Below are 16921 nucleotides of genomic sequence, written 5' to 3'. Positions count from 1 at the left end.
CACTGCTTTAGACACGCCCACTCCCTCCAACACACCCACTGCTTTAGACACGCCCACTCCCTCCAACACGCCCACTGCTTTAGACACGCCCACTCCCTCCAACACGCCCACTGCTTTAGACACGCCCACTCCCTCAAACACGCCCACTGCTTTAGACACGCCCACTCCCTCCAACACGCCCACTGCTTTAGACATGCCCACTTCCTGCTTTAGATACGCCCACTCCCTCCAACACGCCCACTGCTTTAGACACACCCACTCCTTCCAACACGCCCACTCCTTCCAACACGCCCACTGCTTTAGACACGCCCACTGCTTTAGACACGCCCACTGCTTTAGACATGCCCCACTACGCCGAGACCAGTTCAGGAAGCAGCTACCTCCACATGTTTGGTGGGGAATGGAACCCTTACCAAAAAAAGAGAGCAGTTTTGAAACTGCAGTAAAAGTGCAGTAACTGTAGTTGACCGTGGTATTTTGGACGTAGTAACAGCATTATAACTACAGTTAAACTGCAGTTAAACTGCAATCTTTTTAATAAGGGAAATCCCAACCGGGAACGTTGTACATTCTGAGAATTTTCTGGCTCCTGTGGTAGAACCAACAACAGTCAACCCTGTGGTAGAACTATGGTACCTGCTGGACACAGCCACAGAACTAGAGGAGACTACTCCTCCGGCCACCAGGTGGCGCTGTCTGCGGATGAACTCATCTTCTTCACAGAACTAGAGGAGACTACTCCTCCGACCACCAGGTGGCGCTGTCTGCGGATGAACTCATCTTCTTTTTGCAGCGTCTGCATGGTTCCTCTGTTTTTATATGTCAGAGGTAAAGTTTACAGTTTTGAATCATTTTGTGATGAAGTGTTTAGGATCAGGAGAAAGGAAATGCATATGTTTCATTAGGGTTTTTATTTTTCTTCGAGGTTACAGAAAAGCGTTTGTTTACGTTCCCAGTATGTTTCGAAGGATCTGCTTTTAAAAGGTAGGAAAGCTGTCTACTTGCTATCTGGATCGCTAGCTAATTTAGATGATGCTATATAACTAGTTTACAGTGGGATTCATCTGACCGTCAACTAGCTCTAACTAGCTAACTAACTAACGTTACTTATGAGGAGCTCATCTCTCCAATGTCAAAACTACTGATCTTCTTATGGGCTCCCGAGTGGCGAAGTGGTCTGTAGGCACTGCATCTCAGTGCAGTCCCTGGTTCGAATCCAGGCTGCATCACATCCGGCCGTGATTGGTTGTGTCCCATATCGCCGCCGGGTTTGGATGGGGTAGTCCGTCTATGGGTCTATGGGTCTCTGGGTCTATGGGTCTCTGGGTCTCTGGGGCTCTGGGTCTATGGGTCTCTGGGTCTCTGGGGCTCTGGGTCTCTGGGGCTCTGGGTCTATGGGGCTCTGGGGCTCTGGGTCTCTGGGGCTCTGGGTCTCTGGGGCTCTGGGTCTCTGGGGCTCTGGGTCTATGGGGCTCTGGGTCTATGGGTCTATGGGTCTATGGGTCTCTGGGGCTCTGGGTCTATGGGTCTATGGGTCTCTGGGGCTCTGGGTCTCTGGGTCTCTGGGTCTATGGGGCTCTGGGTCTATGGGTCTCTGGGGCTCTGGGTCTATGGGTCTCTGGGGCTCTGGGTCTATGGGGCTCTGGGGCTCTGGGTCTATGGGTCTCTGCCTGGTTCAATGTTTCGCCTTTTATCGTTGTGGTTCTGCTTACGAATTCATGAATTTATCATTAACATTATGAATTGCTGAATAAAAGAGGCTCACAATGTATCGTAGTTTTACTCACTGTCAACATGATCTGACCCTCTTCAAATCAAATTAGGGCTGGACGATATGGACAAAATATCATGTGTTTTTTATTAGACGGTATTTTATGTTTTTGAATAATAAAAGTTAAAAATGTTCTTTAGGCTGGCAACACATACTGACTGTATATTCTAAGTGATTTTCAATGGGTCTTTCTCCATTCTGATTGTTATATACTGTTCAATTAAACTATTTTCAGAATTTAAATAATTTTCTCCATTTCCTGCACTCATGTGAGATCATTTCCACACTGCAAACAATCTACGCCTTATTTTTAAACAAATGTTGGAATTGCAATTTGACTTGTGATTTTAGAGCAAAACACTTGGGTGAAACTGTTGGAATCGTAGAAAATAATTATTTTTATTTCTATAGTTAGAATATAACAGTGGGCACTTTGAATACCGTGTTGACATGACAACAAATGAAAAAGCCAGGGAGGAGTTATTTTGACAGGGTAGGAACCACAGTGTTGACAAGTGTTTCCTAGGGGACCCTATAATCTTTGCCCTACGTTGCATGTTTTCACTTAGCTACTTCATGTAGTTAACATATTCTTGTTCCTCCTTGATTTAGGTTTACAACATCACCGGTGTTATCGGGAGGTTTACAACATCACCGGTGTTATTGGGAGGTTTACAACATCACTGGTGTTATCGGGAGGTTTACAACATCACCGGTGTTATCGGGAGGTTTACAACATCACCGGTGTTATCGGGAGGTTTACAACATCACTGGTGTTATCGGGAGGTTTACAACATCACTGGTGTTATCGGGAGGTTTACAACATCACTGGTGTTATCGGGAGGTTTACAACATCGCCGGTGTTATCGGGAGGTTTACAACATCACCGGTGTTATCGGGAGGTTTACAACATCGCTGGTGTTATCGGGAGGTTTACAACATCACCGGTGTTATCGGGAGGTTTACAACATCGCCGGTGTTATCGGGAGGTTTACAACATCGCCGGTGTTATCGGGAGGTTTACAACATCGCCGGTGTTATCGGGAGGTTTACAACATCGCCGGTGTTATCGGGAGGTTTACAACATCGCCGGTGTTATCGGGAGGTTTACAACATCGCCGGTGTTATCGGGAGGTTTACAACATCGCTGGTGTTATCGGGAGGTTTACAACATCGCCGGTGTTATCGGGAGGTTTACAACATCGCCGGTGTTATCGGGAGGTTTACAACATCGCCGGTGTTATCGGGAGGTTTACAACATCGCCGGTGTTATCGGGAGGTTTACAACATCGCCGGTGTTATCGGGAGGTTTACAACATCGCCGGTGTTATCGGGAGGTTTACAACATCTCTGGTGTTATCGGGAGGTTTACAACATCGCCGGTGTTATCGGGAGGTTTACAACATCGCCGGTGTTATCGGGAGGTTTACAACATCGCCGGTGTTATCGGGAGGTTTACAACATCGCCGGTGTTATCGGGAGGTTTACAACATCGCCGGTGTTATCGGGAGGTTTACAACATCGCCGGTGTTATCGGGAGGTTTACAACATCGCCGGTGTTATCGGGAGGTTTACAACATCGCCGGTGTTATCGGGAGGTTTACAACATCGCCGGTGTTATCGGGAGGTTTACAACATCGCCGGTGTTATCGGGAGGTTTACAACATCGCCGGTGTTATCGGGAGGTTTACAACATCACCGGTGTTATCGGGAGGTTTACAACATCACCGGTGTTATCGGGAGGTTTACAACATCACTGGTGTTATCGGGAGGTTTACAACATCACTGGTGTTATCGGGAGGTTTACAACATCACTGGTGTTATCGGGAGGTTTACAACATCACTGGTGTTATCGGGAGGTTTGGAAAGTATTCAGACCCCTTCACTTTTCCCATATTTTATTAGGTTACGGCCTTATTCTAAAATTGATTAAATCGTTTTTTCCCCTCAATCTACACACACTAACCTACAAAAACAGGTTATTAGACATTTTTGCTAATTTATATATGTAAAAAAAAATAACATTTACATAAGTATTCAGACCCTTTACTCAGTACTTTGTTAAAGCACCTTTGGCAGCGATTACAGCCTTGAGTCTTCTTGGGTATGAAGCTATAAGCTTGGCACACCTGTATTTGGGGAGTTTCTCCCTTTCTTCTCTGCAGATCCTCTCAAGCTCTGTCAGGTTGGATGGGGAGCGTTTCTGCACAGCTATTTTCAGGTCTCTCCAGAGATGTTCGATCAGGTTCAAGTCTGGGCTCTGGCTGGGCCACTCAAGGACATTCAGAGACTTGTCCCGAAGCCACTCCTGCGTTGTCTTGGCTGTGTGCTTAGGGTCGTTGTCCTGTTGGAAGGTGAACCTTCGCCCCAGTCTGAGGTCCTGAGTGCTCTGGAGCAGGTTTTCATCAAGGATCTCTGTACTTTGCTCTGTTAATCTTTGCCTTGATCCTGACTAGTCTCCCAGTCCCTGCCGCTGAAAAACACCCCCACAGCATGATGCTGCCACCACCATGCTTCACCGTAGGGATGGTGCCAGGTTTCCTCCAGATGTGACGCTTGGCATTCAGGCCAAAGAGTTCAATCTTGGTTTCATCAGACCAGAGAATCTTGTTTCTCATGGTCAGAGTCCTTCAGGTGCCTTTTGGCAAACTCAGTGGGCTGTCATGTGCCTTTTACTGAGGAGGGGCTTCCGTCTGGCCACTCTACCATAAAGGCCTGATTGGTGGAGTGCTGCAGAGATGGTTGTCCTTCTGGAAGGTTCTCTCATCTCCACAGAGGAACTCTGGAGCTCTGTCAGAGTGACCATCGGGTTCTTGGTCACCTCCCTGACCCAGGCCCTTCTCCCCAAATTGCTCAGTTTGTCCGGGCGGCCAGCTCTAGGAAGAGCCTAGGTGGTTCCAAACTTCTTCCATTTAAGAATGATGGAGGCCACTGTGTTCTTGGGGACCTTCAATGCTGCAGAAATGTTGTGGTACCCTTCCCCAGATCTGTACCTTGACACAATCCTGTCTCGGTGCTCTATGGACAATTCCTTCGACCTCATGGCTTGGTTTTTGCTCTGACATGCACTGTCAACTGTGGGACCTTATACAGTGGGGGAAAAAAGTATTTGATCCCCTGTTGATTTTGTACGTTTGCCCACTGACAAAGAAATGATCAGTCTATAATTTTAACAGTAGGTTTATTTGAACAGTGAGAGACAGAATAACAACAAAATAATCTAGAAAATCGCATGTCAAAAATGTTATAAATTGATTTGCATTTTAATGAGGGAAATAAGTATTTGACCCCTCTGCAAAACATGACTTAGTACTTGGTGGCAAAACCCTTGTTGGCAATCACAGAGGTCAGACGTTTCTTGTAGTTGGCCACCAGGTTTGCACACATCTCAGGATGTAGGATCTCTATACCTGCCCCTAACCTCAGGAGGGATTTTAGGTAGATAGGCAGGTAGCCTAGTGGTTAGAGTGTAGAGGAGGCAGGTAGCCTAGTGGTTAGAGTGTAGGGGAGGCAGGTAGCCTAGTGGTTAGAGTGTAGGGGGGGCAGGTAGCCTAGTGGTTAGAGTGTAGAGGAGGCAGGTAGTCTAGTGGTTAGAGTGTAGAGGTGGCAGGTAGTCTAGTGGTTAGAGTGTAGGGGAGGCAGGTAGCCTAGTGGTTAGAGTGTAGAGGGCGGCAGGTAGCCTAGTGGTTAGAGTGTAGGGGGGGCAGGTAGCCTAGTGGTTAGAGTGGAGGGGCGGCAGGTAGCCTAGTGGTTAGAGTGGAGGGGGGGCAGGTAGCCTAGTGGTTAGAGTGTAGAGGCGGCAGGTAGCCTAGTGGTTAGAGTGTAGAGGCGGCAGGTAGCCTAGTGGTTAGAGTGTAGGGGCGACAGGTAGCCTAGTGGTTAGAGTGGAGGGGAGGCAGGTAGCCTAGTGGTTAGAGTGTAGAGGCGGCAGGTAGCCTAGTGGTTAGAGTGTAGAGGCGGCAGGTAGCCTAGTGGTTAGAGTGTAGGGGCGGCAGGTAGCCTAGTGGTTAGAGTGTAGAGGAGGCAGGTAGCCTAGTGGTTAGAGTGTAGAGGCGGCAGGTAGCCTAGTGCTGTATTGACCATGCAGACTGATTATACAAGTCTCTCCATGTGCTGTATTGACCATGCAGACTGATTATACAAGTCTCTCCATGTGCTGTATTGACCATGCAGACAGATTATACTAGTCTCTCTATGTGCTGTATTGACCATGCAGACTGATTATACAAATCTCTCCATGTGCTGTATTGACCATGCAGACTGATTATACAAGTCTCTCCATGTGCTGTATTGACCATGCAGACTGATTATACAAGTCTCTCCATGTGCTGTATTGACCATGCAGACTGATTATACAAGTCTCTCCATGTGCTGTATTGACCATGCAGACTGATTATACAAGTCTCTCCATGTGTTGTATTGACCATGCAGACTGATTATACAAGTCTCTCCATGTGTTGTATCCACCATGCAGACTGATTATACAAGTCTCTCCATGTGTTGTATTGACCATGCAGACTGATTATACAAGTCTCTCCATGTGCTGTATTGACCATGCAGACTGATTATACAAGTCTCTCCATGTGTTGTATTGACCATGCAGACTGATTATACAAGTCTCTCCATGTGTTGTATTGACCATGCAGACTGATTATACAAGTCTCTCCATGTGTTGTATTGACCATGCAGACTGATTATACAAGTCTCTCCATGTGCTGTATTGACCATGCAGACTGATTATACAAGTCTCTCCATGTGCTGTATTGACCATGCAGACTGATTATACAAGTCTCTCCATGTGCTGTATTGACCATGCAGACTGATTATACAAGTCTCTCCATGTGCTGTATTGACCATGCAGACTGATTATACAAGTCTCTCCATGTGTTGTATTGACCGTGCAGACTGATTATACAAGTCTCTCCATGTGTTGTATCCACCGTGCAGACTGATTATACAAGTCTCTCCATGTGTTGTATTGACCGTGCAGACTGATTATACAAGTCTCTCCATGTGTTGTATTGACCGTGCAGACTGATTATACAAGTCTCTCCATGTGTTGTATTGACCGTGCAGACTGATTATACAAGTCTCTCCATGTGCTGTATTGACCGTGCAGACTGATTATACAAGTCTCTCCATGTGCTGTATTGACCGTGCAGACTGATTATACAAGTCTCTCCATGTGTTGTATTGACCGTGCAGACTGATTATACAAGTCTCTCCATGTGCTGTATTGACCATGCAGACTGATTATACAAGTCTCTCCATGTGCTGTATTGACCATGCAGACTGATTATACAAGTCTCTCCATGTGCTGTATTGACCATGCAGACTGATTATACAAGTCTCTCCATGTGCTGTATTGACCATGCAGACTGATTATACAAGTCTCTCCATGTGTTGTATTGACCATGCAGACTGATTATACAAGTCTCTCCATGTGTTGTATTGACCATGCAGACTGATTATACAAGTCTCTCCATGTGTTGTATTGACCATGCAGACTGATTATACAAGTCTCTCCATGTGTTGTATCCACCATGCAGACTGATTATACAAGTCTCTCCATGTGCTGTATCCACCATGCAGACTGATTATACAAGTCTCTCAATGTGCTGTATTGACCATGCAGACTGATTATACAAGTCTCTCCATGTGTTGTATCCACCATGCAGACTGATTATACAAGTCTCTCCATGTGTTGTATCCACCATGCAGACTGATTATACAAGTCTCTCCATGTGTTGTATCGACCATGCAGACTGATTATACAAGTCTCTCCATGTGTTGTATTGACCATGCAGACTGATTATACAAGTCTCTCCATGTGTTGTATTGACCGTGCAGACTGATTATACAAGTCTCTCCATGTGTTGTATCCACCGTGCAGACTGATTATACAAGTCTCTCCATGTGTTGTATTGACCGTGCAGACTGATTATACAAGTCTCTCCATGTGTTGTATTGACCGTGCAGACTGATTATACAAGTCTCTCCATGTGTTGTATTGACCGTGCAGACTGATTATACAAGTCTCTCCATGTGCTGTATTGACCGTGCAGACTGATTATACAAGTCTCTCCATGTGCTGTATTGACCGTGCAGACTGATTATACAAGTCTCTCCATGTGTTGTATTGACCGTGCAGACTGATTATACAAGTCTCTCCATGTGCTGTATTGACCATGCAGACTGATTATACAAGTCTCTCCATGTGCTGTATTGACCGTGCAGACTGATTATACAAGTCTCTCCATGTGCTGTATTGACCATGCAGACTGATTATACAAGTCTCTCCATGTGCTGTATTGACCATGCAGACTGATTATACAAGTCTCTCCATGTGTTGTATTGACCATGCAGACTGATTATACAAGTCTCTCCATGTGTTGTATTGACCATGCAGACTGATTATACAAGTCTCTCCATGTGTTGTATTGACCATGCAGACTGATTATACAAGTCTCTCCATGTGTTGTATCCACCATGCAGACTGATTATACAAGTCTCTCCATGTGCTGTATCCACCATGCAGACTGATTATACAAGTCTCTCCATGTGTTGTATTGACCATGCAGACTGATTATACAAGTCTCTCCATGTGTTGTATCCACCATGCAGACTGATTATACAAGTCTCTCCATGTGTTGTATCCACCGTGCAGACTGATTATACAAGTCTCTCCATGTGTTGTATTGACCGTGCAGACTGATTATACAAGTCTCTCCATGTGCTGTATTGACCGTGCAGACTGATTATACAAGTCTCTCCATGTGCTGTATTGACCGTGCAGACTTATTATACAAGTCTCTCCATGTGCTGTATTGACCGTGCAGACTGATTATACAAGTCTCTCCATGTGTTGTATCCACCGTGCAGACTGATTATACAAGTCTCTCCATGTGTTGTATCCACCGTGCAGACTGATTATACAAGTCTCTCCATGTGTTGTATCCACCGTGCAGACTGATTATACAAGTCTCTCCATGTGTTGTATCCACCATGCAGACTGATTATACAAGTCTCTCCATGTGTTGTATCCACCATGCAGACTGATTATACAAGTCTCTCCATGTGTTGTATCCACCATGCAGACTGATTATACAAGTGTCTCCATGTGTTGTATCGACCATGCAGACTGATTATACAAGTCTCTCCATGTGTTGTATTGACCATGCAGACTGATTACACAAGTCTCTCCATGTGTTTTATTGACCATGCAGACTGATTATACAAGTCTCTCCATGTGTTGTATTGACTATGCAGACTGATTATACAAGTCTCTCCATGTGTTGTATTGACCATGCAGACTGATTATACAAGTCTCTACATGTGCTGTATTGACCATGCAGACTGATTATACAAGTCTCTCCATGTGCTGTATTGACCATGCAGACTGATTATACAAGTCTCTCCATGTGTTGTATCCACCATGCAGACTGATTATACAAGTCTCTCCATGTGTTGTATCCACCATGCAGACTGATTATACAAGTCTCTCCATGTGTTGTATTGACCATGCAGACTGATTATACAAGTCTCTCCATGTGCTGTATTGACCATGCAGACTGATTATACAAGTCTCTCCATGTGTTGTATTGACCATGCAGACTGATTATACAAGTCTCTCCATGTGCTGTATTGACCATGCAGACTGATTATGCAAGTCTCTCCATGTGCTGTATCGACCATGCAGACTGATTATACAAGTCTCTCGATGTGTTGTATCGACCATGCAGACTGATTATACAAGTCTCTCCATGTGTTGTATTGACCATGCAGACTGATTATACAAGTCTCTCGATGTGTTGTATCGACCGTGCAGACTGATTATACAAGTCTCTCCATGTGTTGTATCCACCGTGCAGACTGATTATACAAGTCTCTCCATGTGTTGTATTGACCGTGCAGACTGATTTTACAAGTCTCTCCATGTGTTGTATTGACCGTGCAGACTGATTATACAAGTCTCTCCATGTGTTGTATCCACCGTGCAGACTGATTATACAAGTCTTTCCATGTGTTGTATTGACCGTGCAGACTGATTTTACAAGTCTCTCCATGTGTTGTATTGACCGTGCAGACTGATTATACAAGTCTCTCCATGTGTTGTATTGACCGTGCAGACTGATTATACAAGTCTCTCCATGTGTTGTATTGACCGTGCAGACTGATTATACAAGTCTCTCCATGTGCTGTATTGACCGTGCAGACTGATTATACAAGTCTCTCCATGTGCTGTATTGACCATGCAGACTGATTATACAAGTCTCTCCATGTGTTGTATTGACCGTGCAGACTGATTATACAAGTCTCTCCATGTGCTGTATTGACCATGCAGACTGATTATACAAGTCTCTCCATGTGTTGTATTGACCATGCAGACTGATTATACAAGTCTCTCCATGTGTTGTATTGACCGTGCAGACTGATTATACAAGTCTCTCCATGTGCTGTATTGACCGTGCAGACTGATTATACAAGTCTCTCCATGTGCTGTATTGACCGTGCAGACTGATTATACAAGTCTCTCCATGTGCTGTATTGACCGTGCAGACTGATTATACAAGTCTCTCCATGTGCTGTATTGACCGTGCAGACTGATTATACAAGTCTCTCCATGTGTTGTATTGACCATGCAGACTGATTATACAAGTCTCTCCATGTGTTGTATTGACCATGCAGACTGATTATACAAGTCTCTCCATGTGCTGTATTGACCATGCAGACTGATTGTACAAGTCTCTCCATGTGTTGTATTGACCATGCAGACTGATTATACAAGTCTCTCCATGTGTTGTATTGACCATGCAGACTGATTATACAAGTCTCTCCATGTGCTGTATTGACCATGCAGACTGATTATACAAGTCTCTCTATGTGTTGTATTGACCATGCAGACTGATTATACAAGTCTCTCCATGTGCTGTATTGACCATGCAGACTGATTATACAAGTCTCTCTATGTGTTGTATTGACCATGCAGACTGATTATACGAGAGAGAGAGAGAGAGAGAGAGAGAGAGAGAGAGAGAGAGAGATGACTCAAGTAGAGGAGTAAACAAAACAAAAAAATTGACATTATACACAGGGTACCAGGCTATATACACAGGGTACCAGGCTATACACAGGGTACCAGGCTATACACAGGGTACCAGGCTATATACACAGGGTACCAGGCTATATACACAGGGTACCAGGCTATATACACAGGGTACCAGGCTATATACACAGGGTACCAGGCTATATACACAGGGTACCAGGCTATATACACAGGGTACCAGGCTATATACACAGGGTACCAGGCTATATACACAGGGTACCAGGCTATACACAGGGTACCAGGCTATACACAGGGTACCAGGCTATATACACAGGGTACCAGGCTATATACACAGGGTACCAGGCTATATACACAGGGTACCAGGCTATATACACAGGGTACCAGGCTATATACACAGGGTACCAGGCTATATACACAGGGTACCAGGCTATATACACAGGGTACCAGGCTATATACACAGGGTACCAGGCTATATACACAGGGTACCAGGCTATATACACAGGGTACCAGGCTATATACACAGGGTACCAGGCTATATACACAGGGTACCAGGCTATATACACAGGGTACCAGGCTATATACACAGGGTACCAGGCTATATACACAGGGTACCAGGCTATATACACAGGGTACCAGGCTATATACACAGGGTACCAGGCTATATACACAGGGTACCAGGCTATATACACAGGGTACCAGGCTATATACACAGGGTACCAGGCTATATACACAGGGTACCAGGCTATATACACAGGGTACCAGGCTATATACACAGGGTACCAGGCTATATACACAGGGTACCAGGCTATATACACAGGGTACCAGGCTATATACACAAGCCAGGGTACCAGGCTATATACACAAGCCAGGGTACCAGGCTATATACACAGGGTACCAGGCTATATACACAGGGTACCAGGCTATATACACAGGGTACCAGGCTATATACACAGGGTACCAGGCTATATACACAGGGCACCAGGCTATACACAGGGTACCAGGCTATACACAGGGTACCAGGCTATATACACAGGGTACCAGGCTATATACACAGGGTACCAGGCTATATACACAGGGTACCAGGCTATATACACAGGGTACCAGGCTATATACACAGGGTACCAGGCTATATACACAGGGTACCAGGCTATACACAGGGTACCAGGCTATATACACAGGGTACCAGGCTATATACACAGGGCACCAGGCTATATACACAGGGTACCAGGCTATACACAGAGTACCAGGCTATACACAGTGTACCAGGCTATATACACAGGGTACCAGGCTATATACACAGGGTACCAGGCTATACACAGGGTACCAGGCTATATACACAGGGTACCAGGCTATATACACAGGGTACCAGGCTATACACAGGGTACCAGGCTATATACACAGGGTACCAGGCTATACACAGGGTACCAGGCTATATACACAGGGTACCAGGCTATATACACAGGGTACCAGGCTATACACAGGGTACCAGGCTATATACACAGGGTACCAGGCTATATACACAGGGTACCAGGCTATATACACAGGGTACCAGGCTATATACACAGGGTACCAGGCTATATACACAGGTTACCAGGCTATATACACAGGGCACCAGGCTATATACACAGGGCACCAGGCTATATACACAGGGTACCAGTACCGAGTCAAATGTGCAGGGGTACGAGGTAATTCAGGTAGATATGCACAAATAACTAGGAATAAAGTGACTAGGTAACAGGTAAATGTGACGAGTCCAGGAAGCTATTTGGTTTGACTTGTAATTCCTCTCCAGCTTCCTGAGTCTCTGGGGCGGGTTGAGTGGCCAGGACCAGGATGGAGTCGGCGCTGTTGGATGGCTGGAAGGAGGAGAGGGCGGAGCTGAGGGCGGAGCTATCTCGCATGCAGAATGAGCTGGCTGAGAGTCACGCTGAGAGAGAGGAGCTGGAGTCACGTGCCCAGGCCCTCACAGACAGGGTGAGTCCCCACCTCCCGCAGGCCCTCACAGACAGGGTGAGTCCCCCACCTCCCCCAGCCCCTCACAGACAGGGTGAGTCCCCACCTCCCCCAGGCCCCCCCCAGGCCCTCACAGACAGGGTGAGTCCCCACCTCCCCCAGCCCCTCACAGACAGGGTGAGTCCCCACCTCCCCCAGCCCCTCACAGACAGGGTGAGTCCCCACCTCCCCCAGCCCCTCACAGACAGGGTGAGTCCCCACCTCCCCCAGCCCCTCACAGACAGGGTGAGTCCCCACCTCCCCCAGCCCCTCACAGACAGGGTGAGTCTCCACCTCCCGCAGGCCCTCACAGACAGGGTGAGTCCCCCACCTCCCCCAGCCCCTCACAGACAGGGTGAGTCCCCACCTTCCCCAGGCCCCCCCCAGGCCCTCACAGACAGGGTGAGTCCCCACCTTCCCCAGGCCCTCACAGACAGGGTGAGTCCCCACCTCCCCAGCCCCTCACAGACAGGGTGAGTCCCCACCTCCCCCAGGCCCCTCACAGACAGGGTGAGTCCCCACCTCCCCAGGCCCTCACAGACAGGGTGAGTCCCCACCTCCCTCAGCCCCTCACAGACAGGGTGAGTCCACACCTCCCCCAGGCCCTCACAGACAGGGTGAGTCCCCACCTCCCCAGGCCCTCACAGACAGGGTGAGTCCCCACCTCCCCAGCCCCTCACAGACAGGGTGAGTCCCCACCTCCCCCAGGCCCCTCACAGACAGGGTGAGTCCCCACCTCCCCAGGCCCTCACAGACAGGGTGAGTCCCCACCTCCCTCAGCCCCTCACAGACAGGGTGAGTCCACACCTCCCCCAGGCCCTCACAGACAGGGTGAGTCCCCACCTCCCCAGGCCCTCACAGACAGGGTGAGTCCCCACCTCCCCAGCCCCTCACAGACAGGGTGAGTCCCCACCTCCCCCAGCCCCTCACAGACAGGGTGAGTCCCCACCTCCCCAGCCCCTCACAGACAGGGTGAGTCCCCACCTCCCCCAGGCCCCTCACAGACAGGGTGAGTCCCCACCTCCCCAGGCCCTCACAGACAGGGTGAGTCCCCCACCTCCCCCAGCCCCTCACAGACAGGGTGAGTCCCCACCTCCCCAGGCCCTCACAGACAGGGTGAGTCCCCACCTCCCCCAGGCCCTCACAGACAGGGTGAGTCCCCACCTTCCCCAGGCCCCCCCCAGGCCCTCACAGACAGGGTGAGTCCCCACCTTCCCCAGGCCCTCACAGACAGGGTGAGTCCCCACCTCCCCCAGCCCCTCACAGACAGGGTGAGTCCCCACCTCCCCTGCCCCTCACAGACAGGGTGAGTCCCCACCTCCCCAGGCCCTCACAGACAGGGTGAGTCCCCACCTCCCCCAGCCCCTCACAGACAGGGTGAGTCCCCACCTCCCCAGGCCCTCACAGACAGGGTGAGTCCCCACCTCCCCAGGCCCTCACAGAGGGTCCCTACCAAGGAGATCACAGAGCACCAACACATTCACAAGTTCCATCACCTTCGCCAAATACATTTAAACTCAATTTTTCACAATTCTTCACATTTAATCCTAGTAAAAATTCCCTGTCTTAGGTCAGTTAGGATCACCACTTTATTTTAAGAATGTGAAATGTCAGAATAATAGTAGAGAGAATAATTTATTTCAGCTTTTATTTCTTTCATCACATTCCCAGTGGGTCAGAAGTTTACATACACTCAATTAGTATTTGGTAGCATTGCCTTTAAATTGTTTAACTTGGGTCAAACGTTTCGGGTAGCCTTCCACAAGCTTCCCACAATAAGTTGGGTGAATTTTGGCCCATTCCTCCTGACAGAGCTGGTGTAACTGAGTCAGGTTTGTAGGCCTCCTTGCTCGCCCACACTTTTTCAGTTCTGCCCACAAATGTTCTATGGGATTGAGGTCAGGGCTTTGTGATGGCCACTCCAATACCTTGACTTTGTTGTCCTTAAGCCATTTTGCCACAACTTTGGAAGTATGCTTGGGGTCATTGTCCATTTGGAAGACCCATTTGCCACCAAGCTTGGCACATCTAGCCACTGGGATTTTTGCCCATTCTTCAAGGCAAAACTGCTCCAGCTCCTTCAAGTTGGATGGGTCCTGCTGGTGTACAGCAATCTTTACGTCATACCACAGATTCTCAATTGGATTGAGGTCTGGGCTTTGACTAGGCCATTCCAAGACATTTAAATGTTTCCCCTTAAACCACTTGAGTGTTGCTTTAGCAGTATGCTTAGGGTCATTGTCCTGCAGGAAGGTGAACCTCCGTCCCAGTCTCAAATCTCTGGAAGACTGAAACAGGTTTCCCTCAAGAATTTCCCTGTATTTAGCGCCATCCATCATTTCTTCAATTCTGATCAGTTTCCCAGTCCCTGCCAATAGGAAAAACATCCCCACAGCATGATGCTGCCACCACCATGCTTCACTGTGGGGATGGTGTTCTCGGGGTGATGAGAGGTGTTGGGTTTGCGCCAGACATAGTGTTTTCCTTGATGGCCAAAAAGCAACATTTTAGTCTCATCTGACCAGAGTACCTTCTTCCATATGTTTGGGGAGTCTCCCAAATGCCTTTTGGCAAACACCAAACGTGTTTGCTTATTTTTTTCTTTAAAGCAATGGCTTTTTTTCTGGCCACTCTTCCGTAAAGCCCAGCTCTGTGGAGTGTACGGCTTAAAGTGGTCCTATGGACAGATACTCCAATCTCCGCTGTGGAGCTTTGCAGCTCCTTCAGGGTTATCTTTGGTCTCTTTGTTGCCTCTCTGATTAATGCCCTCCTTGCCTGATCCGTGAGTTTTGGTGGGCGGCCCTCTCTTGGCAGGTTTGTTGTGGTGTCATATTATTTCAATTTTTTAATAATGGATTTAATGGTGCTCCATGGGATGTTCAAAGTTTCTGATATTTTTTTATAACCCAACCCTGATCTGTACTTCTCCACAACTTTGTCCCTGACCTGTTTGGAGAGCTCCTTGGTCTTCATGTTGCCGCTTGCTTAGTGGTGTTGCAGACTCTGGGCCTTTCAGAACAGGTGTATATATAATGAGATCATGTGACAGATCATGTGACAATTAGATTGCACACAGGTGGACTTTATTTAACTAATGATGTGACTTCTGAAGGTAATTGGCTGCACCAGATCTTGTTTAGGGGCTTCATAGCAAAGGGGGTGAATACATATGCACGCACCACTTATCAAATGTTTATTGAATTTAAAAATATATATTTTAATAATTTATTTTGTTCATTTCACTTCACCAATCTGGACTATTTTGTGTCGGTCCGTTACATGAAATCCAAATAAAAATCTATTTAAATTACAGGTTGTAATGCAACAAAATAGGAAAAAACGCCAAGGGGGATGAATATTATTGCAAGGAACTGTACTGGCAACTTCAGGAGAGTAATGGCAGAATCTGAGAAAACCAGCGAGAGGAGCTGGTGAGGTTAAGGATTTTCTCTTCTGGTTATCTAGATCTCTGGCATCCTCTTGAGGCATTTGTCCTATTTCATCAAACCGTAAGCTTAACGCACCAGACAAGCTCAATGCATATAGTTGATTTTATTAAAACGCATATGGAAAAATACATGTTTAAATATTTTGAACAGACAACTTTCGGTCGACCAAGATTTGTTTTAGTCAGGGACAGCCCTACTTTCTTTCAATCCATTTACCAATACATATACGCTCATATACACTACTATTTCAAAAGTTTAGGGTCACTTAGAAATGTCCTTGTTTTCCATGAAAACATACATGAAATGAGTTGAAAAATGAATAGGAAATATAGTTAAAACGTTGGTTATAAATAATGATTTTTTAATTGAAATAATAGTGTCCTTCAAACTTTGATTTCGTCAAAGAATCTTCCATGTGCAGCAAATTACAGCCTTGCAGACCTTTTGGCATTCTAGTTGTCAATTTGTTGAGGTAATATGAAGAGATTTCACCCCAATGCTTCCTGAAGCACCTCCCACAAGTTGGATTGGCTTGATGGGCACTTCTTACGTACCATACGGTCAAGCTGCTCCCACAACAGCTCAATAGGGTTGAGATCCGGTGACTGTGCTGGCCACTCCATTATAGACAGAAAACCAGCT

The 16921-nt window shown here is 47.0% G+C and overlaps 1 protein-coding gene across 1 annotated transcript in view; it reads left to right on the top strand.

The window, feature by feature from the left end:
• Positions 1-799: 799 nt before the first annotated feature.
• LOC106591428 (uncharacterized) overlaps positions 800-16921 on the top strand; it is a 101457-nt gene continuing 85335 nt past the window's right edge. Inside the window, exons 1-2 of the mRNA XM_082969221.1 lie at positions 800-984; positions 12631-12812. Coding sequence (XP_082825347.1) covers positions 12672-12812 — 141 coding nt within the window. The 5' untranslated portion in view covers positions 800-984; positions 12631-12671. The remainder of the gene's footprint in view (positions 985-12630; positions 12813-16921) is intronic.

The sequence above is a fragment of the Salmo salar genome, chromosome 25 (assembly GCF_965601325.2).
Source record: "Salmo salar chromosome 25, fSalSal1, whole genome shotgun sequence".
Classification (NCBI taxonomy): domain Eukaryota; kingdom Metazoa; phylum Chordata; class Actinopteri; order Salmoniformes; family Salmonidae; genus Salmo; species Salmo salar.
The sequence above is the reverse complement of the archived record's forward strand: the minus strand, read 5'-3'. Positions and strand labels throughout refer to the sequence as shown.